The following is a 19516-nucleotide window of genomic DNA, read 5'->3' as shown; positions in this document are numbered from 1 at the left end:
ACGTTCCCCCCCTTCCCCTCCCCCCTGGTCTTTTGTTAAGTTTCTCAGGATCCACATATGAGTGAAAACATATGGTATCTGTCTTTCTCTGCCTGACTTATTTCACTTGGCAAAACACTCTCCAGTTCCATCCACATTGCTACAAATGGCCAGATTTCAATCTTTCTAATTGCCAAGTAGTATTCCATCGTATATATAAACCACATCTTCTTTATCCATTTGTCAGTTGATGGACATTTAGGCCCTTTTCATAATTTGGCTATTGTTGAAAGTGCTGCTATAAACATTGGGGTACAAGTGCCCCTATGCATCAGCACTCCTGTATGCCTTGGGTAAATTCCTAGCAGTGCTATTGCTGGGTCATAGGGTAGATCTATTTTTAATTTTTTGAGGAACCTCAATATGCTTAAAGTATTCTTGAACACAGAGCATTAAAAATATTAGTAAATAGTATTTACTGAGTGCTTATTATATCCCAGGCATATATTCTTATGAATATATTCTTCTTTTGTTTCTCTTGGTCTTTCCCTCTCTCTTCCTTTTAGGCTTTGGAAATCATGAAAAGCCAGTCAAGTGAAGGTAAACAATTACAAATTCTGGTTTTGGCTATGACAGATAACTTATATTGGATTGGCCATATTACCAAAAGCAATTAAAAAACTAGACAAAATATATTAAGTAATTTTTTAAAGTAATATAATTACAGTAGGTAACTTTAGCACCTCACTTCCACCAGTGGATAGATCATCCACAGAAAATCAACAAAGGAATATTGGCTTTGAATGACACATTAAACTAGATGGACCTAATAGAACTATACAGGACATTCCATCCCTAAACAGCAGAATACACATTCTTTTCAAGGACACCTGGAACATCTTTCAGGATATATCACATGTTAGGGCAGAAAACAAGTTTCAGTAAATTAAAAAAGATTGAAATCATATCATGCACCTTTTCCAACCAAAACAATGTGAAACTAGAAGTTGATCACAAGAAAAAAATCTAGAAAGAACACAAATACATGAAGGCTGAACACCATGCTACCAACCAATGAATGGGTCAACCAAGAAACTGAAAAGGAAATAAAAAAACACATGAAGAAAAAGGAAAATGAAAACACAACATTCCAAAATCTTTGGGATGTAGCAAAAGTGGTTCTAAGAGGGGCATCTATAGTAATATAGGCCTACCCAAGGCACAAGAAAAATCTCAAATACACAACCCAACTTAGACCTAAAGGAGTTAGGAAAAGAGGAACAAAGCCCAAAGCTAGGAGAAGGAAGGAAATAATAAACATTAGAGTAGAAATAAATTACCACTACAGACCCAAAACAACAACAACAACAAAAAAAACAGAAAAGATAAATGAAACCAGGAGCAGGTTCTTTGAAAAGATCAACAAAAAATTGATAACTCTTTAACCAGATTCATCAAGAAAGAGAAAGAGGACACAAATAAAATCAGAAATGAGGGAAAAGAAAAAACAACTGATGCCACAGACATACAAAAGACTATAAGAGGTAATTATGAAAAGGTATACGCCAACAAGTGGGACAACTTAGAAGAAAATTTCTAGAAACATACAACCTTCCAAAACTGAATCAAGAGGAAACAGAAAATTTGAACAGGCTGATTAGTAGCAATAAAATTGAATCAGTAATCAAAACCTTCCAACAAATAAAAGTGCAGGGCCAGATGGCTCCACAGGTGAATTCTACCAAACATTCAATTAAGAATTAATACCTATTCTTCTTAAACTATGCCAAAAAAGTAGAAGACTAAAGAAGACTTCCAAATTGAGTCTATGAGGTCAGCATTACCCTGATACCAAACCCAGACAGAGACACTACAGAAAGAAGAAGAAGAAGAAGAAGAAGAAGAAGAAGAAGAAGAAGAAGAAGGAGAGAAGGGGAAAGGGAAGGGGAAGGAGAAGGAGAAGGAGAAGAAAACTACAGGCAGTATCTCTGATGAACATGGATCCAAAAATCCTAAACAAAATATTAGTAAACCAAATCCAACAGTACATTAAAAAACCACTCACCACAATCAAATGGGATTTATTTCAGGGATGCAAGGGGTGGTCCAATATTTGTAAATCAAACAATGTGGTACATCACATCAACAAAAGAAAGGATAAAAACAATATGATTATTTCATCTATTATTTTAAAAAGTCAATTCTCCACAAAATACTAGCAAATTGAATCCAACAGTACATTAAAAGAATTATTTACCATGATCAAGTGGGATTTATTTATTCCTGGGCTGCAGCAGTGCTACAATATTCACCAATCAACATGATATACCACATTAATAAAAGAAAGGGTAAGAACCATATGATACACTCAATAGATCAGAAAAGGCATTTGACAAAATACAGCATCCATTCTCCATAAAAGAGCTCAACAAGGTAGGGATAGATGGAACGTACCTCAACATCATAAAGGCCATATACTAAAGACCCATACCTAATACCATCCTCAATGGAGAAAAACTAAGAGGTTTTCCTCTATGTTCAGGAAGAAGACAGGGATGTCCACTCTCACCATTACTATTTGACATAGAACTGGAAGTCTTAGCCTCAGCAATCAGAGAACAAAAAGAAATAAAAGGCATCCAAATCAGCAATGAGGAAGTTAAGCTTTCACTATTTGCAGACGACATGAAACGCTATGTAAAAAACCTGAAAGACTTCACCGTGCTAGAACTAATACATGAATCCAGCAAAGTCTCAGGATATAAAATTAATGTACAGTAATCTGTTGCATTTCTATACACTGATAATGAAGCAGCAGGAAGAGAAATCAAGGAATCAATCCCATTTAATATTGCACCCAAACCCATAAGATTCCTAGGAATAAGCCTAACCAAAGAGGTAAAAGATCTGTATTCTGAAAACTATAGAACACTTATGAAAGAAATTGAAGAGGACACAAAGAAATGGAGAAAAAGAAAACATTCCTATGCTCATGGATTGGAAGAATAAACATTGTTAAAACGTGTATACTACCCAAAGCAATCTACACATTCAATGTAATCACTATCAAAACAACATCAGCATTTTTCACAGAGCTAGAACAAATAATTCTAAAATTTGTGTGCAATCACAAAATACCTTAAATAGCCAAAGCAATCCTGAAAAAGAAAAGCAAAGTTGGAGGCATCAAGATTCCAGACTTCAAGCTATGTTACAAAGCTGTAGTCATTAAGACAGTATGGTACTGGCACAAAAACACACACATAGATTAATAGAACAGAGTAGAAAACCCAGAAATGGACCCACAACTATATGGTCAACTCATCTTCGACAAACCAGGAAAGAATATCCAATGGAAAAAAAAGACAAGTCTTTTCAACAAATGATGTTGGGTCATATTTTCTTGCTTCTTTGTATTTCTAGTGATTTTTTTTTGTTTTATGATGCTGGAATTATGAATATATTATAGAGACAGTGGATTATGTTACTCTTCTCTATAGATTGTTGCCTTTTGTTCTGGGATGCAGTTCCTAGTAGATCACCCTGATCCTGCTGAGACTTGGATTTAGCCTTTGTTATGATGGGTCTAGTTCAGCTTTGCCCTTAACCTGATGGCCTAGTCCTTATTCTTAGGGTATGGATTTCAGAGCTGTCATCTTAATGTCTGCTTTGTTCATCAAAGCATCTCCACTCTCATTAGGCCAGAATCCTAACAGCTCCCCAGTGCTGTGGATCCTCTGTGACATCTCTTCAGGTCCTAGTCTTCCAAGAGCTGCTGTGCCCTAGACATATAGAGTCTAGCCATGAACATACAAAATTTAGAATTCAGCTAAGAACTCAAGGGAGTCCTCTATGCATATGCCTGAGGGTCCTTTTCTTTGGCTTTTTCCTTTTCATGTCTTGCCCCACAGATTCCAGCTGTCCTTTCATCCCTGAACACTGATCTTTATTCCACTAGTAGAGGCTGCTGCTGTTCGCTTGGGCTCCATTTCACTAGGTTTGATTTGGAAACTGCGCTTAGAGAGAAAGGGTGAAAATGGTAGTTCATTTTCTTGCCTTTTCTTAAGAATTTCCTCCCTGAGCTGTCTGCCTCTCAAAGCTTTCAAATAGATGCTTTATATATTTTTTCCAGTCATATACTTGTTTATGGTTAGAGGGTGGTAGTGTGATATTAGCTACTACTTTACATCTAAAATCTGAAGTCTGATAGCTTACTTTTAAAGGACTTGTTTTCTGCATTCCAGCCCAGCAGGAGGTCATATAGACCCCAAGGACCAGGAGAGACTGGAAACCTGGAGACTTAAATAAGATCTGTGACCTTGGGCAAACGGCTTTACTTCTTGGGATCTCCTTAGTGTCACTGTATATAAGATGGGGGTAAATATTGGCTCTGTCCATCCATAAATTGATTTGCAATAACCTGGAAAGATTAAAAAATATAATTACTAAAAAAAAATATAATTACTATACTCATACCCATATAGATTCTGATTCAGAAGGTCTGGGTGGCGAGCCCAGAATTTCTTTCTAATAAACACCCCAGGTAATTGTGGTGTTCATCCACATTTGGGAAATACTGAATTGATAATTTCCCAAGTCTTTTCAGGTCTAAAATTCTGTTAGTGTGTATTCTTGCTATTAAAGAATGGTACCTAGAGCTCTGAGAGATCAAGTCAAGTGATAGACAATTTTCATCATGGTAGAAGCTTGTGTGGAAAGTAGAAGACAGAAAAAGACAAAAGCAAACTAAAGAGGAAGAACAAATTTGCGTGTTTGCCTATGTTGAGAATCTTAGCCTGTAGGATTCAATTTGAGAGCACCAAGAAGCTAGAAAGCCAATAGTGCTTCAAGAAAAGTGGGTGGAAGGCAGGGATAGTCAAAGGCACTTTTGACCAGTTAGTAACTTAGGAAAAGGCTGTTCTTGGCAGAGGTTAGGAGCATTTACCTGATAGAAATTATTTTGTTACAATTAATCTTATATTCCATGGGAAGACAGAGTAAGGGGATCAGAGAATCTGATCTTCTTGTTTGAGCTAGACATACTGCAATTCATTCCTAGAATGAATCAGAATATGAAGAAATGACTGAATGTTCTACCCTAATTTATGATAGCCTTTTGTGTTAATCTTTCCAAATTCTAAGCACTTCTTTTTATTAAAGTCATAGCATATTTATTTGTTTCTTTCCAAGAGTTTGCCAGATCCAAGAAAATGAAGACCTTAGCTTCATGGATTTCAGTAGCTCTCGTCAGGAGGAAGTTTAGGCTAGTGGTTACAAAGTAGGTGCCTGGATTCCATATTTGTATTGGATATTGGCAGCCAGAAGTCAGTAGAAGCGTTCAGTGTCAGGTATATTACTGGCCATTCAAAAATAGTAATGATGATAATTTTTTTTTCCACAATGAATTTTCTTTTAATAGTACTGGATAAATGTCTGTTGAAATAATTGTCTCTAAAAGCCAAATCAACCAATATTAAGGGTATAAATAAACACTTCTTATTCCTTTGGGAAAATAATCTCTGAGGAAATGGTTTTGAAGGAGTCTTTGTCTTAATAATTAGGCCACTGAGATCTGTAATCCGAATAAAACTTCTTATTTCCTGTTATTCTCTGGTCTGGAAAAGGCGCATCTCCTTCCTTATAGTTATAGCTTCCAAATTAACAATTGGAAATCATGTTCTTCAGTGTAGAAATGGCTACAAGATAAATTAGGGTTTCTGATCCTTTAGATCAGATTGGAAGGGGAGGGTTCTTAGCTCAACCTACCATTTTCTATTCATTATGGTAATTTTCTATTGCAGGACAATTGTGGACAAGAAACAGTAGAGTATAGCATTACAGCTCTAAACTGAAGGAAGGTGAGTGACTTCCTAACCCTGTCAGTCATGTACCATAGTGGTTATGAGGGTACACCTGAGAGTCAGACTGCTAAAGTCCACCTTCTGGCCGCACCCCAGTATTTTGAGGACTTTGTTGTCTCATCTGCAAAATAGGGATAATAATATTGTCATACAACTCTTAGTGTCTAGCATCTCATAGGAACCACTTAAGTAGGTGCTAGCTTTAAAAAATTATCATGAAACCTAAACCCACTTGAGCTAGGAGAGATTGTAAAAATGTGGCCTCACCTTCTTGATTTGACAGCAGTGACCCAGTGGTGGGGGTTCGAGGGGTCGCAGTGTCTTTTGACAGGACTCTCTTCAGGGAAGAGGCCCAGGGTTTGGCAATGGAAGCACAGGCAGGAGATAGAAGGACATAGGAAATGGACTAACTTAAAGATCTAAAAGACATCTGTCTTATTTTTTAATGAATTGGGATATGAATAAATTACTGTTTTTTCTCTGGAGGCAAAGTTTAGACTCTAACTGTTCTCTCTGGAAGATAAAGTCACTTGGGCTGTAGGACAGATCCATAACAAACAGTAAAAGCCTTCCTACCATCTGTCTTAACGTTCAAATCTCTCTGTGGATTCCGTTCTTCAGAATGGGGGATGGATCCTGGGTGAGTGGTGGTATTTCTTTCTGTCTAACTGGTTCTCTTTTCTTTTCTCCAGACTGCCCTTGCTCCACTCATCCCCAAGAGGAGAATGGCAGCTAAGAACTCTTCTGTGACAGAGTTTATCCTTACAGGTTTAACAGACCAGCTGGAACTCCAGATCCCTCTCTTCTTCCTGTTTCTAGGTTTCTACATGGTAACTGTGCTGGGAAACCTGGCTTTGATAGCCCTGATTCGGTTGAATTCTTGCCTACACACCCCCATGTACTTTTTCCTCTTCAACCTCTCCTTAATAGATTTCTGCTACTCCACTACCATCACCCCCAAAATGCTGAAGAGTTTTGTCTCAAAGAAGAACATCATCTTGCATGCAGAGTGTATGACTCAACTCTTTTTCTTCTGCTTCTTTGTCATTTCTGAGTCCTTCCTCCTGTCAGTGATGGCATATGACCGCTATGTGGCCATCTGTAAACCATTGGTGTACATGGTCACCATGTCTCCTCAGGTCTGTCTATTCCTTTTGTTGGGTGTCTACATGATGGGGCTTTCAGGGGCTATGGTCCATACGGGAAGCATAGCAAGTCTGACCTTCTGTGCTGACAACCTTCTCAATCATTTCATGTGTGACATCCTTCCTCTCCTCAAGCTGTCCTGCAACAGCACTTATGTAAATGAACTGGTGGTCTTCATCCTTGTGGCCATTGACATTGGAATGCCCATTATCACCATCTTCATCTCTTATGCTCTGATTCTGTCCAGCATTCTGCACATTCACTCCACTGAGGGCAGGTCCAAAGCTTTCAGTACATGTAGCTCTCATATAATTGTGGTTTCTCTTTTCTTTGGTTCTGGGGCTTTCATGTATCTCAAACCACCTTCTATTTTGCCCCTTGACCAAGGGAAAGTGTCCTCTCTGTTCTATACCATTGTGGTGCCCATGTTAAACCCACTGATCTATAGTTTGAGGAACAAGGATGTCAAAGTTTCCCTGAGGAAAACCTTGGAAAGAAAAATATCTTCTTGAAAAAGTAGCATTTGAAGAAGATACAATGCTTTGTTTATTGTGTGTGTGTTTTCCAAGATCCAAGTTCTAGTTTTTTCTCTTCTGTAAAAAAGAGAATTTTAAGTCTTTATGTTTCATGGATGTTTACTACATATCTATTTTCTGTATCCTGTGACCCACCTCGACTATTCCACGACTCTTTTATACATTTTTTTCTACAATCATAAATCATTTAATCTGAAATGGGGCTTATAAACCATTTTTTCTGAGCTTATTTAACAGGCATTGGAGACTTAGACATTTTATATATGTTTTCCAAGGCCATACAACTAAGTGGTTCCCATAAGTGGGACTGGAATCCAGGCTCTTGAATTCTAATCTACTTTGTTTTCCTTTCCTTTCTGCCATGTTTTTTTTTCTTTATTGCCTGTCTTACAGATTTCATTTTGAAAGTATGATATTTTAGCATAGTATAAACTGATTGCATATAGTAATTTAATGTAACTTCTCAATAAATAATGTTTTAGAAATAACTTGTTGATATTCCATATTTTCCCTTTTTAAAAGTTATTATTTTAATTCCACTTAATTAACACACAGTGTTATATTAGTTTCCAGTGTACAATATAGTCATTCAACAGTTCATACATCACCCTGTGTTCATTATGGCAAGTGTACTCCTTAATCCCCATCACCTATTTAACTCATACCCCCCCCCCCCCAGGTAACCATCACTTTGTTCTCTACAGTTAAGAGTCTGTCTCTTGCCTTGTCACTCTTTCTCTTATTTTTCCCCTTTGCTTGTTTGTTTTGTTTCTTAAATTCCACATGAGTGAAATCATATGGTATTTGTCTTTTTCTGACTGACTTATTTCACTTAGCATTATACTCTCTAGCTCCATCATTGTCATGGCAAATGGCAACATTTCATTCTTTTTATGGCTAAATAGTATTCCCTTGTGTGTGTGTGTGTGTGTGTGTGTGTGTGTACACACACCACATCTTCTTTATCCATTCATCAATTGATGGACACTTGGCCTAATGCAAACAATGCTGCTATAAACACTTAGGATACATGTATCCCTTTGAATTAGTGTTCTTGTATTCTTTGGATAAATACCTAGTAGTGCAATTGCTGTATTATAAGGTAGTTCTATTTTTGACTTTTTGAGGAACCTCAAACAGCCATACTGTTTCCCAGAGTGGCTGCACCAGTTTGCATTTCCACCAATAGTCTAAGAGTGTTCCCCTTTCTCTGCATCCTTGCCAACACCTGTTGTTTGTTGTGTTGTTGATTTTAACCATTCTGAAAGGTGTGAGGTGATATCTCACTGTATTTTTTAAAGTTTATTTTGAAAGAGAAAGAGAGAGGATACAGAGGGGCAGAAGGGGAGGGGCAGAGAGAAAATCCCAAGCAGGTTCTGCACTCTCAGTGCAGTGTCCAATGTGGTGTTCAATCTCACAAGATCATGACCTGAGCCAAAATCAAGAGTCAGACACTCAAGCGACTGAGCCACTCAGGCACCCCTCTCATTGCATTTCCCTAATGAGAAGTGATGATGAGCATTTTTGTGTCTGCTGGCCATCTGTATGTCCTCTTTGGAGAACTGTCTGTTCATGTCTTCTGTCCATTTTGTAGTTGAATTATTTGTTTTTTCGGTGTTGAATTTGATAAGTTATTTATGTAGAGAGAGAGAGAGATAAAGTGTGAGCAGGGGAAGGCCAGTGAGAGAGAATCCCAAGCAGGCTCTGTGCTGTCAACACAGCCAGAAGTGGGGATCGATCTCATGAACGATGAGATCATGACCTGAGCTGAAATCAAGAGACAGACTTAACCAACTGAGCCACCCAGATGCCTCTCTTTATATATTTTGGATACGACTCCATTATTAGATGTCATTTGCAAGTGTCTTCTCCCATTTCATAGGTTGCCTTTCAGTTTTGCTGGTTGTTTCCTTTCCTGTGCAGAAGCTTTTTATTTTGATGTAGTCCCAATAGTTTATTTTTGCTTTTGTTTCCCTTGCCTCAGGAGACATATCTAAAAAGAAGTTGCTACTGTCAATGTCAAAGAAGTTACTGTCTGTGTTCTCTTCTAGGATTTTGGTGGTTTTAGATCTCACATTTAGTTCTTTCATACATTTTGAATTCTCTCTCTCTCTCTCTCTCTTTTTATGGTGTAAGAAAGTGGTCTAGTTTCATTCTTTTGAATATTGCCATCCAGATCTTACTGCGAGCATTTCCCTTCCTCCAGAAAGGTTAATTTTATTTTCAGCCTCTAGAAGACAAGGACACCATCACATCAAGAACAGCAATTTTTTTTTAACGTTTTATTCATTATTGAAAGACAGAGAGAACCAGAACATGAGAAGGGGAGGGGCAGAGGGAGAGGGAGATACAGAATCTGAAGCAGGCTCCAGGCTCTGAGCTATCAGCACAGAGCCCAATGCAGGGCTTGAACTCAAAAACTGCGAGATCATGACCTGAGCCGAAGTCGGAGGCTTGACCAACTGAGCCACCCAGGCGCCCCAAGAACAGCTATTTATTTTATTTATTTTATTTTATTTTATTTTATTTTATTTTATTTTATTATTTTATTATTTTGAATATATGAAATTTATTGTCAAATTGGTTTCCATACAACACCCAGTGCTCATCCCAAAAGATGCCCTCTTCAATGCCCATTACCTACTCTTTCCTCCCTCCCACCCCCCCCCCCCATCAACCCTCAGTTTGTTCTCAGTTTTTAAGAGTTTCTTATGCTTTGGCTCTCTCCCTCTCTAACTTCATTTTTTTTTTCCTTCCCCTCCCCCATGGGTTTATGTTAAGTTTCTCAGGATCCACATAAGAATGAAAATATATGGTATCTGTCTTTCTCTGTATGGCTTATTTCACTTAGCATAACACTCTCCAGTTCCATCCACATTGCTACAAAGGGCCATATTTCATTCTTTCTCATTGCTGCGTAGTACTCCATTGTGTATATAAAACACAATTTCTTTACCCATTCATCAGTTGATGGACATTTAGGCTTTTTCCACAATTTGGCTATTGTTGAGAGTGCAAGAACAGCAATTTTAAAAACAATGGCATGTTGTGAAGAGGGAGCCAAGATGGCGGAACAGCATGGAAGTTTTTTGTGTGTCTTGCATCCATGAAATACAGCCAGACCAACACTAAACCATCTTGCACACCTAGAAAACTCATCTGAAGATTAGCACAACAATCTGCACAACCTGAACCACAGAATTCAGCAGAAAGAGAAAAAAATCATTTTTATTTTCAATTTTTATTAAAATATTTTTAATTTTTTTACTATATTTTTTACTTTTGTGTAAAGTTTTTCAAATTCTATTTTACTTCCATCATTTTATTTTAGTCTATTTCAGTGAATGTTGCCATCCAGTTTTCCCCATATCATTGGTTGAAAAGACTGTCTTATTCTCATTGGATATTCGTTACTACTTTGCCAATGATGAATTGACCTTATAATTGTGGGTTTATTTCTGGATTTTCTATCCTGTTCCATTGACATATATGTCTACTTTTGTGCCAGTACCATACTGTTTTGTTTACTATAGTTTTGTAATATAACTTGAAGTCCAGAATTGTGATGCCTCCAGGTTCACTTTTCTTTTTCAATATTGCTTTGGCTATTCAGGATCTTTTGTGGTTCCATACATATTTTAAGATTGTTTCTTTTAGTTCTGTGAAAAATGCTGTTTCAATTTTGATGGAGATTGCATTAAAGGTATAGATTGCTGTGGGTAATATAGACATTTTAACAATATTTGTTCCTCAATCCATGAGTATGGAATGTCTTTCCATTTCTTTGTGTTGTCTTGGATTTCTTTCACAAGTGTTCTATAGTTTTCAGAGTACAGATCTTTTACCTCTTTGGTTAGACTTATTCCTAGGTATCTTGTGTTTTTTGGTACACTTATAAATGGGGTCAATTCCTTGATTTCTCTTTCTGCTGCTTGGTTATTGGTGTATAGAAATGCAACAGATTTCATTACTTTGATTTTGTATCATGCGACTGTACTGAATTTATCAGTGCTAGCAGTCTTCTTTGGAGGAGGCTTAGGTGTTTTCTACATACTGTATTATGTCATCTGCAAATAGTGGAAGTTTTACTTTTTCCTTAACAATTTGGAGTCCTTTTATTTCTTTTTGTTTTCTGATTGCTGTGGCTAGGACTTTCAGTACTAAGTTGAATAAAAATGGTGTCAGTGGACATCTCTGTTGTGTTTCTGACTTTAGGAGTAAAGATTTCAGTTTTCCTCCATTAAAGATGATATTAGCTGTGGGTTTTACACAGATGGCCTTTATTATGTTGAGGTATGTTCATACACCATAAACCCATTTGGTTGAAGGTTTTGTCAGGAATGGATGTTGCACTTTGTCAAATGTTTTGTTTTTTTTTTTTTTTTTTGCATCTACTATAATGATCTTATGGTTCTTACCCTTTCTCTCATTGATGTGATGTATCACACTGATTGATTTGTGAATAGTAAACCACCTTTGCAGCATAGGGATAAATCCCACTTGATCATGGTGAATTTTTTAAAATGTATCATTGAATTTGGTTTGCTGTTATTTTATTGAGAGTTTTTGCATCTATGTTTATCAGGGATATTGGCCTGTAACTCTCTTTTTTAGTGGTATCTTTATCTGTTGTTGGTATGAGAGTATGTTGGCCTCATAGAATCAGGAATTTGGAAGTTTCCCTTACTCTCCTATTTTTTGGAATAGTTTAACAAAATAGGTATTAACTCTTCTTTATTTTTTATTTTTTTATTATTTTTTATTTTATTTTATTTTTTTAATATGAAATTTATTGTCAAATTGGTTTCCATAAAACACCCAGTGGTCATCCCAACAGGTGCCCTCCTCAACACCCATCACCCACCCTCCCCACCCTCATACCCCCACCAACCCTAAGATTGTTCTCAGTTTTTAAGAGTTTCTTATGCTTTGGCTCTCTCCCTGTCTAACTTTTTTTTTTTCCTTCCCCTCACCCATGGTCTTCTGTTAAGTTTCTCAGGATCCACATAAGAGTGAAAACATATGGTATCTCTCTTTCTCTGTATGACTTATTTCACTTAGCATCACACTCTCCAGTTCCATCTACGTTGCTACAAAAGGCCATATTTCATTTTTTCTCATTGCCACGTAGTATTCCATTGTGTATATAAACCACAATTTCTTTATCCATTCATCAGTTGATGGACATGTAGGCTCTTTCTATAATTTGGCTATTGTCGAGAGTGCTTCTATAAACATTGGGGTACAAATGCCCCTATGCATCAGTACTCCTGTATCCCTTGGGTAAATTCCTAGCAGTGCTATTGCTGGGTCATAGAGTAGATCTAGTTTTAATTTCTTGAGGAACCTCCACACTGTTTTCCAGAGCGGCTGCACCAGTTTGCATTCCCACCAACAGTGCAAGAGGGTTCCCATTTCTCCACATCCTCGCCAGCATCTATAGTCTCCTGATTTGTTCATTTGAGCCACTCTGACTGGCATGAGGTGGTATCTGAGTGTGGTTTTGATTTGTATTTAACTGAGGGGGAGCAACGTTGAGCAACTCTTCATGTCCCTGTTGGCCATCTGGATGTCTTCTTTAGAGAAGTGTCTATTCATGTTTTCTGCCCATTTCTTCACTGGATTACTTGTTTTTTGGGTGTGGAGTTTGGTGAGTTCTTTATAGATTTTGGATACCAGCCTTTTGTCCGATATGCCAAATATCTTTTCCCATTCCATTGGTTGCCTTTTAGTTTTGTTGATTGTTTCCTTTGCTGTGCAGAAGCTTTTTGTCTTCATGAGGTCCCAATAGTTCATTTTTGCTTTTAATTCCCTTGCCTTTGGAGATGTGTCAAGTAAGAAACTGCTGTGGCTGAGGTCAGAGAGATTTTTCTTGCTTTCCCCTCTAGGGTTTTGATGGTTTCCTGTGTCATATTCAGGTCCTTTATCCATTTTGAGTTTATTTTTGTGAATGGTGTAAGAAAGTGGTCTAGTTTCAATCTTCTGCATGTTGCTGTCCAGTTCTCCCAGCACCAGTTGTTAAAGATACTGTCTTTTTTCCCATTGAATATTCTTTCCTGCTTTATCAAAGATTAGTTGGCCATACTTTTGTGGGTCTAATTCTGGAGTCTCTATTCCATTCCATTGGTCCATGTGTCTGTTTTTGTGCCAATACCATGCTGTCTGGATGATTACAGATTTGTAGTAGAGGCTAAAGTCTGGGATTGTGATGCCTCCCGCTTTGGTCGTCTTCTTCAATATTACTTTGGCTATTTGGGGTCTTTTGTGGTTCCATACAAATTTTAGGATTGCTTGTTCTAGCTTTGAGAAGAATCCTGGTGCAATTTTGATTGGGATTGCATTGAGTGTGTAGATAGCTTTGGGTAGTATTGACATTTCAACAATATTTATTCTTCCAATCCATGAGCATGGAATGTTTTTCCATTTCTCTATATCTTCATCAATTTCCTTCATAAGCTTTCTATAGTTTTCAGCACACAGATCTTTTACATCTTTGGTTAGGTTTATTCCTAGGTATTTTATACTTCTTGGTGCAATTGTGAGTGGGATCAGTTTCTTTATTTGTCTTTCTGTTGCTTCATTATTGGTGTATAAGAATGCAACTGATTTCTGTACATTGATTTGTATCCTGCAACTTTGCTGAATTCATGTATCAGTTCTAGCAGACTTTTGGTGGAGTCTTTCAGGTTTTCCATGTATAATATCATGTCATCTGCAGAAAGTGAAAGTTTGACTTCATCCTTGCCAATTCTGATGCCTTTGATTTCCTTTTGTTGTCTGATTGCTGATGCTAGCACTTCCAACACACTGTTAAACAACAGCAGTGAGAATGGACATCCCTTTCGTGTTCCTGATCTCAGGGAGAAAGCTCTCAGTTTTTCCCCATTGAGGATGATATTAGCTGTGGGCTTTTCATAATGGCTTTTATGATGTTTAAGTATGTTTCTTCTATCCTGACTTTCTTGAGGGTTTTTATTAAGAATGGATGCTGAATTTTGTCAAATGCTTTTTCTGCATCAATTGACAGGATCATATGGTTCTTATCTTTTCTTTTATTAATGTGATGTATCACATTGATTGATTTGCAAATGTTGAACCAGCCCTGCAGCCCAGGAATGAATCCCACTTGATCATAATGAATAATTCTTTTTATATGCTGTTGAATCTGATTTGCTAGTATCTTATTGAGAATTTTTGCATCCATATTCATCAGGGATATTGGCCTGCAGTTCTCGTTTTTTGCTGTGTCTCTGTCTGGTTTAGGAATCAGAGTAATGCTGGCTTCATAGCATGAGTCTGGAAGTTTTCCTTCCCTTTCTATTTTTTGGAACAGCTTGAGAAGGATAGGTATTATCTCTGCTCTAAATATCTGGTAGAATTCCTCAGGGAAGCCATCTGGTCCTGGACTCTTATTTGTTGGGAGATTTTTGATAACTGATTCAATTTCTTTTCTGGTTATGGGTCTGTTCAAGTTTTCTATTTCTTCCTGTATGAGTTTTGGAAGTGTGTGGGTGCTTAGGAATTTGTCCATTTCTTCCAGGTTGTCCAGTTTGTTGGCATATAATTTTAGGTAGTATTCCCTGATAATTGCTTGTATTTCTGAGGGATTGGTTGTAATAATTCCATTTTTTTTCATTGTCCAAATTTTAGTTTATTTCAAGAGAGGTATATATTTCAAGAGGTCTCTGATATAATTTGAGGGCAGAATCCATCTAGAATTTTACTTTTTTGCCTTAATGTTTTATAGTCCTCAACATCAAAATTTATAGTGACTCTCCTTTGTGAAATCACCTTTATATAGGTCATTCTCCTAGAAACAACCATTTTCTTTCTTTTCATCACCCTCTTTGAATATTTATATAAAATGAAATAAAATACATTGTTTCTGTAATAAGCACAATGAGCTTGATTAAACTCTACTGACTCTCAGAAGGGAAGTTGTCATCCATCACCTCACAGCATCCAGCCTGGTAAGGAAACAGGATGCCCCGGGGATCAGCCATCGGGAATGTGAGATATCAGCATTCCAGGTGGTCTGCTAGGTGGAGGTGAGATAAGAGAACTTTTCCTCTGTGGGCTTTAGGAGTTGTCCACATTCATCTCGCTTTGGAGTTAAGACCATTGTATTCCAGTGAGGTGATAATAATTCCATTTTATTCATGATTTTATCTATTTGTGTCATCCCCCTTTTCTTTTTGAGAAGCCTGGCTAGAGGTTTATCAATTTTGTTTATTTTTTCAAAAAACCAACTCTTGGTTTCATTGATCTGCCCTACAGTTTTTTTTTTTTTAGATTCTATATTGTTTGTTTCTGCTCTGATCTTTATTATTTCTCTTCTTCTGCTGGGTTTGGGGTGTCTTTGCTGTTCTGCTTCTATTTCCTTTAGGTGTGCTGTTAGATTTTGTATTTGGGATTTTTCTTGTTTCTTGAGATAGGCCTGGATTGCAATGTATTTTCCTCTCAGGACTGCCTTTGCTGCATCCCAAAGCATTTGGAGTGTTGTATTTTCATTTTCATTTGTTTCCATATATTTTTTAATTTCTTCTCTAATTGGCTGGTTGACCCATTCATTCTTTAGTAGGATGTTTTTAACCTCCATGTTTTTGGAGACTTTCCAGACTTTTTCCTGTGGTTGATTTCAAGTTTCATAGCATTGTGGTCTGAAAGTGTGCATGGTATGATCTCAATTCTTGTATACTTATGAAATTGTATACAATTCTTGTATAGTGTTTTGTGACCCAGTATGTGATCTATCTTGGAGAATGTTCCATGTGCACTCGAGAAGAAAGTATATTCTGTTGCTTTGCGATGCAGAGTTCTAAATATCTCTGTCAAGTCTATCTGATCCAATGTATCATTCAGGGCCCTTGTTTCTTTATTGATCCTGTGTCTAGATGATCTATCCATTGTTGTAAGTGGAGTATTAAAGTTCCCTGCAATTACCACATTCTTATCAATAACGTTGCTTATGTTTGTTATTAATTGTTTTATATATTTGGGGTCCGATATTCAGTGCATAGATATTTATAATTGTTAGCTCTTCCTGATGGATAGACCCTGTAATTATTATATAATGCCCTTCTTCATCTCTTGTTACAGCCTTTGATTTAAAGTCCAGTTTGTCTGAGTTGCAAGTAGGGCAACTCCAGCTTTCTTTTGACTTCCAGTAGCATGATAGATAGTTCTCCATCCCCTCACTTTCAATCTGAAGGTGTCCTCAGGTCTAAAATGAATCTCTTGTAGACTGCAAATAGATGGGGCTTGTTGTTTTTTTTTTTACCCATTCTGATACCCTATGTCTTTTGTTTGGAGCATTTAGTCCATTTACATTCAGTGTTATTATAGAAAGATATGGGGTTAGAGTCATTGTGATGTCTGTAGGTTTCATGCTTGTAGTGATGTCTCTGGTATTTTGTGGTTCTTGCAACATTTCACTTACAGAGTCTCCCTTAGGATCTCTTGTAGGGCTGGTTTAGTGGTGATGAATTCCTTCAGTTTTTGTTTGTTTGGGAAGACCTTTATCTCTCTTTCTATTCTGACTGACAGTCTTGCAGGATAAAGGATTCTCGGCTGCATATTTTTTGTGTTCATCACATTGAAGATTTCCTGCCATTCCTTTCTGGCCTGCCAAATTTCAGTAGATAGATCCATCACAAGTCTTATTGGTCTTCCTTTATATATTAGAGAGTGTTTATCCCTAGCTGCTTTCAGAATTTTCTCTTTATCCTTGTATTTTGCCAGTTTCACTATGATATGTCGTGCAGAAGATCGATTCAAGTTACGTCTGTAGGGAGTTCTCTGTGCCTCTTGAATTTCAATGCCTTTTTCCTCCCCCAGATCAGGGAAGTTCTCAGCTATGATTTGTTCAAGTACACCTTCAGCCCCTTTCTCTCTCTTTTCCTCTTCTGGAATTCCTATTATACGGATATTGTTCCGTTTGATTGCATCACTTAGTTTTCTAATCCTCTCCTCATACTCCTGGATTTTTTTTTATCTCCCTTTTTCTCAGCTTCCTCTTTTTCCATAATTTTATCTTCCAATTCACCTATTCTCTCCTGCCTGTTCAATCCGAGCTGTGGTTGCCTCCATTTTATTTCGCACCTCATTTATAGCATTTTTTTTAAGGTCCTCATGACTATTTCTTAGTCCCTTGATCTGTGTAGCAATAGATTCTCTGCTGTCCTCTATACTTTTTTCAAGCTCAGTGATTAATTTTATGACTATTATTCTAAATTCTTGTTCAGTTATATTGTTTAAATCGTTTTTGATTAATTTGTTAGCTGTCGCTATTTCCTGGAGTTTCCCTTGAGGAGAGTTCTTCCGTTTCATCATTTTGGGTAGTCCCTGTGGTAGCTCCCAACTTCAGGGCACTTCCCCTGTACTGTCCTGAGTAACTTGTGTTGGTGGGCAGGGCCGCAGTCAGACCCTATGTCTGCCCCTAGCCCACCGCTAGGGCCACAGTCAGACTGGTGTGTACCTTATCTTCCCCTCTCCCAGGGGCAGAACTCACTGTGGAGTGGTGTTGCCCCTGTCTGGGCTACTTGCACACTGCCAGGCTTGTGGTGCTGCTTTGATGGGATCTGGCATATTAGCCGGGGTGGATCTGCAAGGTGCACAGGGCAGGAGGGGTGGGCTTAGCTCACTTTGCCATAGGTCGTCCCCTGCAGGAGGGGCTCTGCAGCACCGGGAGGGAGGCAGACCCATTGGAGGGATAGATCCACAGAAGCACAGCATTGGGTGTTTGCACGGTGCAAGCAAGTTCGCTGACGGGAACTGGTTCCCTTTGGAATTTTGGCTGGGGGATGGGAGAGGAAATGGTGCTTGCCAGTGGCTTTGTTCCCCACTGAGCTGAGCTCTGTCTTCTGGAGTTCAACAACTCTCCCTCCCAGTGTCCTCTTCCCCTCCCCACTCTCCGAGAGGAGAGCTGTTGACTTATAACATTCCAGATGTTAAGTCCCACTGGCTGTCAGAACTCACGCAGTCCAGCCCCTCCGCTTTTGCAAGCCAGAGTCAGGGGCTCTGCCTTGCTAGGCGGACTGTCCCTCCACTGCCCTGGCTCCCTCCCACCAGTCCATGTAGCGTGCACTGCCTCTCCCCCCTTCCTACCCTCTTCCGTGGGCCTCTTGTTTATGCTTGGTTCCAGAGAGTCTATTCTGCTAGTCTTCTGGCAGTTTTCTGGGTTATTTAGGCAGATGTGGGTGAAATCTAAGCGATCAGCAGGACGTGGTGAGCCCCGCGTCCTCCTACGCTGCCTTAACTCTTCTTTAAATGTTTGGTAGAATTCTCCTGTGAAGCCATCTGGTCCTGGACTTGTTTTTTGGGAGGTTTTTGATTATTGATTCAATTTCTTTGCTGGTTATGGGTCAGTTCAAATTTTCTATTTCCTATTGTTTGAGCTTTGGCAGATACGTTTCTAGGAATTTATCCATGTTTTCTAGCTTGTCCAATCTGTTAGCATGCAGTTTTTCATTACATTCTCTTATGATGGTTTGCATTTCTCGTGTTACCTCTCCCCTCTAGTTTGTGGTTTTATTTACTTGAATCCTTTCTCTTTTTTTCTTGATAAGCCTGGCTAGAGGTTTATCAATGGTTTACCAATTTTGTTGATCTTTTCAAAGAAACAGCTCCTGGTTTCATTGATCTGTTCTATTATATTTTTTAGTATCTATGTCATTTATTTCTGCTCTATTCTTTATTATTTCCTTCTTTCTGCTGGTTTTAGGTTTTGTTTCATTTTTTTTTTTTTTTAGCTCCTTTAGGTGCAAGGTTAGGTTGTTATTTGAGCTTTTTCTTGCTTCCCAGAAGTTTTGAACCATCGTGTTCTCATTTTTACTTGTCTCTATGTACTTTTTAATTTCTTCTTAGATGTCCTGGTTGAACCATTCATTGTTTAGTAGCATGTTATTTAACCTTCATGTATTTGTGGTCTTTCTGGGTTTCTTCTTCTGGCGAACTTCTAGTTTAATAGTGTTGTGGTCAGAAAAGGTGCATGAT

General features: G+C 38.0%; 1 protein-coding gene across 1 annotated transcript; it reads left to right on the top strand.

The window, feature by feature from the left end:
* The first annotated feature begins 6556 nt into the window (after positions 1-6556).
* On the top strand, positions 6557-7498 carry LOC124505381 (olfactory receptor 8B12-like). Its single transcript, XM_047071323.1, has one exon. The coding sequence runs from the start codon at positions 6566-6568 to the stop codon at positions 7496-7498; it is 933 nt and encodes a 310-aa protein (XP_046927279.1). The 5' UTR covers positions 6557-6565.
* The last annotated feature ends 12018 nt before the right edge of the window (positions 7499-19516 follow it).

This window comes from Lynx rufus, unplaced genomic scaffold, assembly GCF_022079265.1.
Source record: "Lynx rufus isolate CCGP_SWC_20201006 ecotype Redwood Valley unplaced genomic scaffold, mLynRuf1.p SCAF_9, whole genome shotgun sequence".
NCBI classification, from domain to species: Eukaryota; Metazoa; Chordata; class Mammalia; order Carnivora; family Felidae; genus Lynx; species Lynx rufus.
Note: the sequence above shows the minus strand (reverse complement) of the source record. Positions and strands in the feature narration are given on the sequence as shown.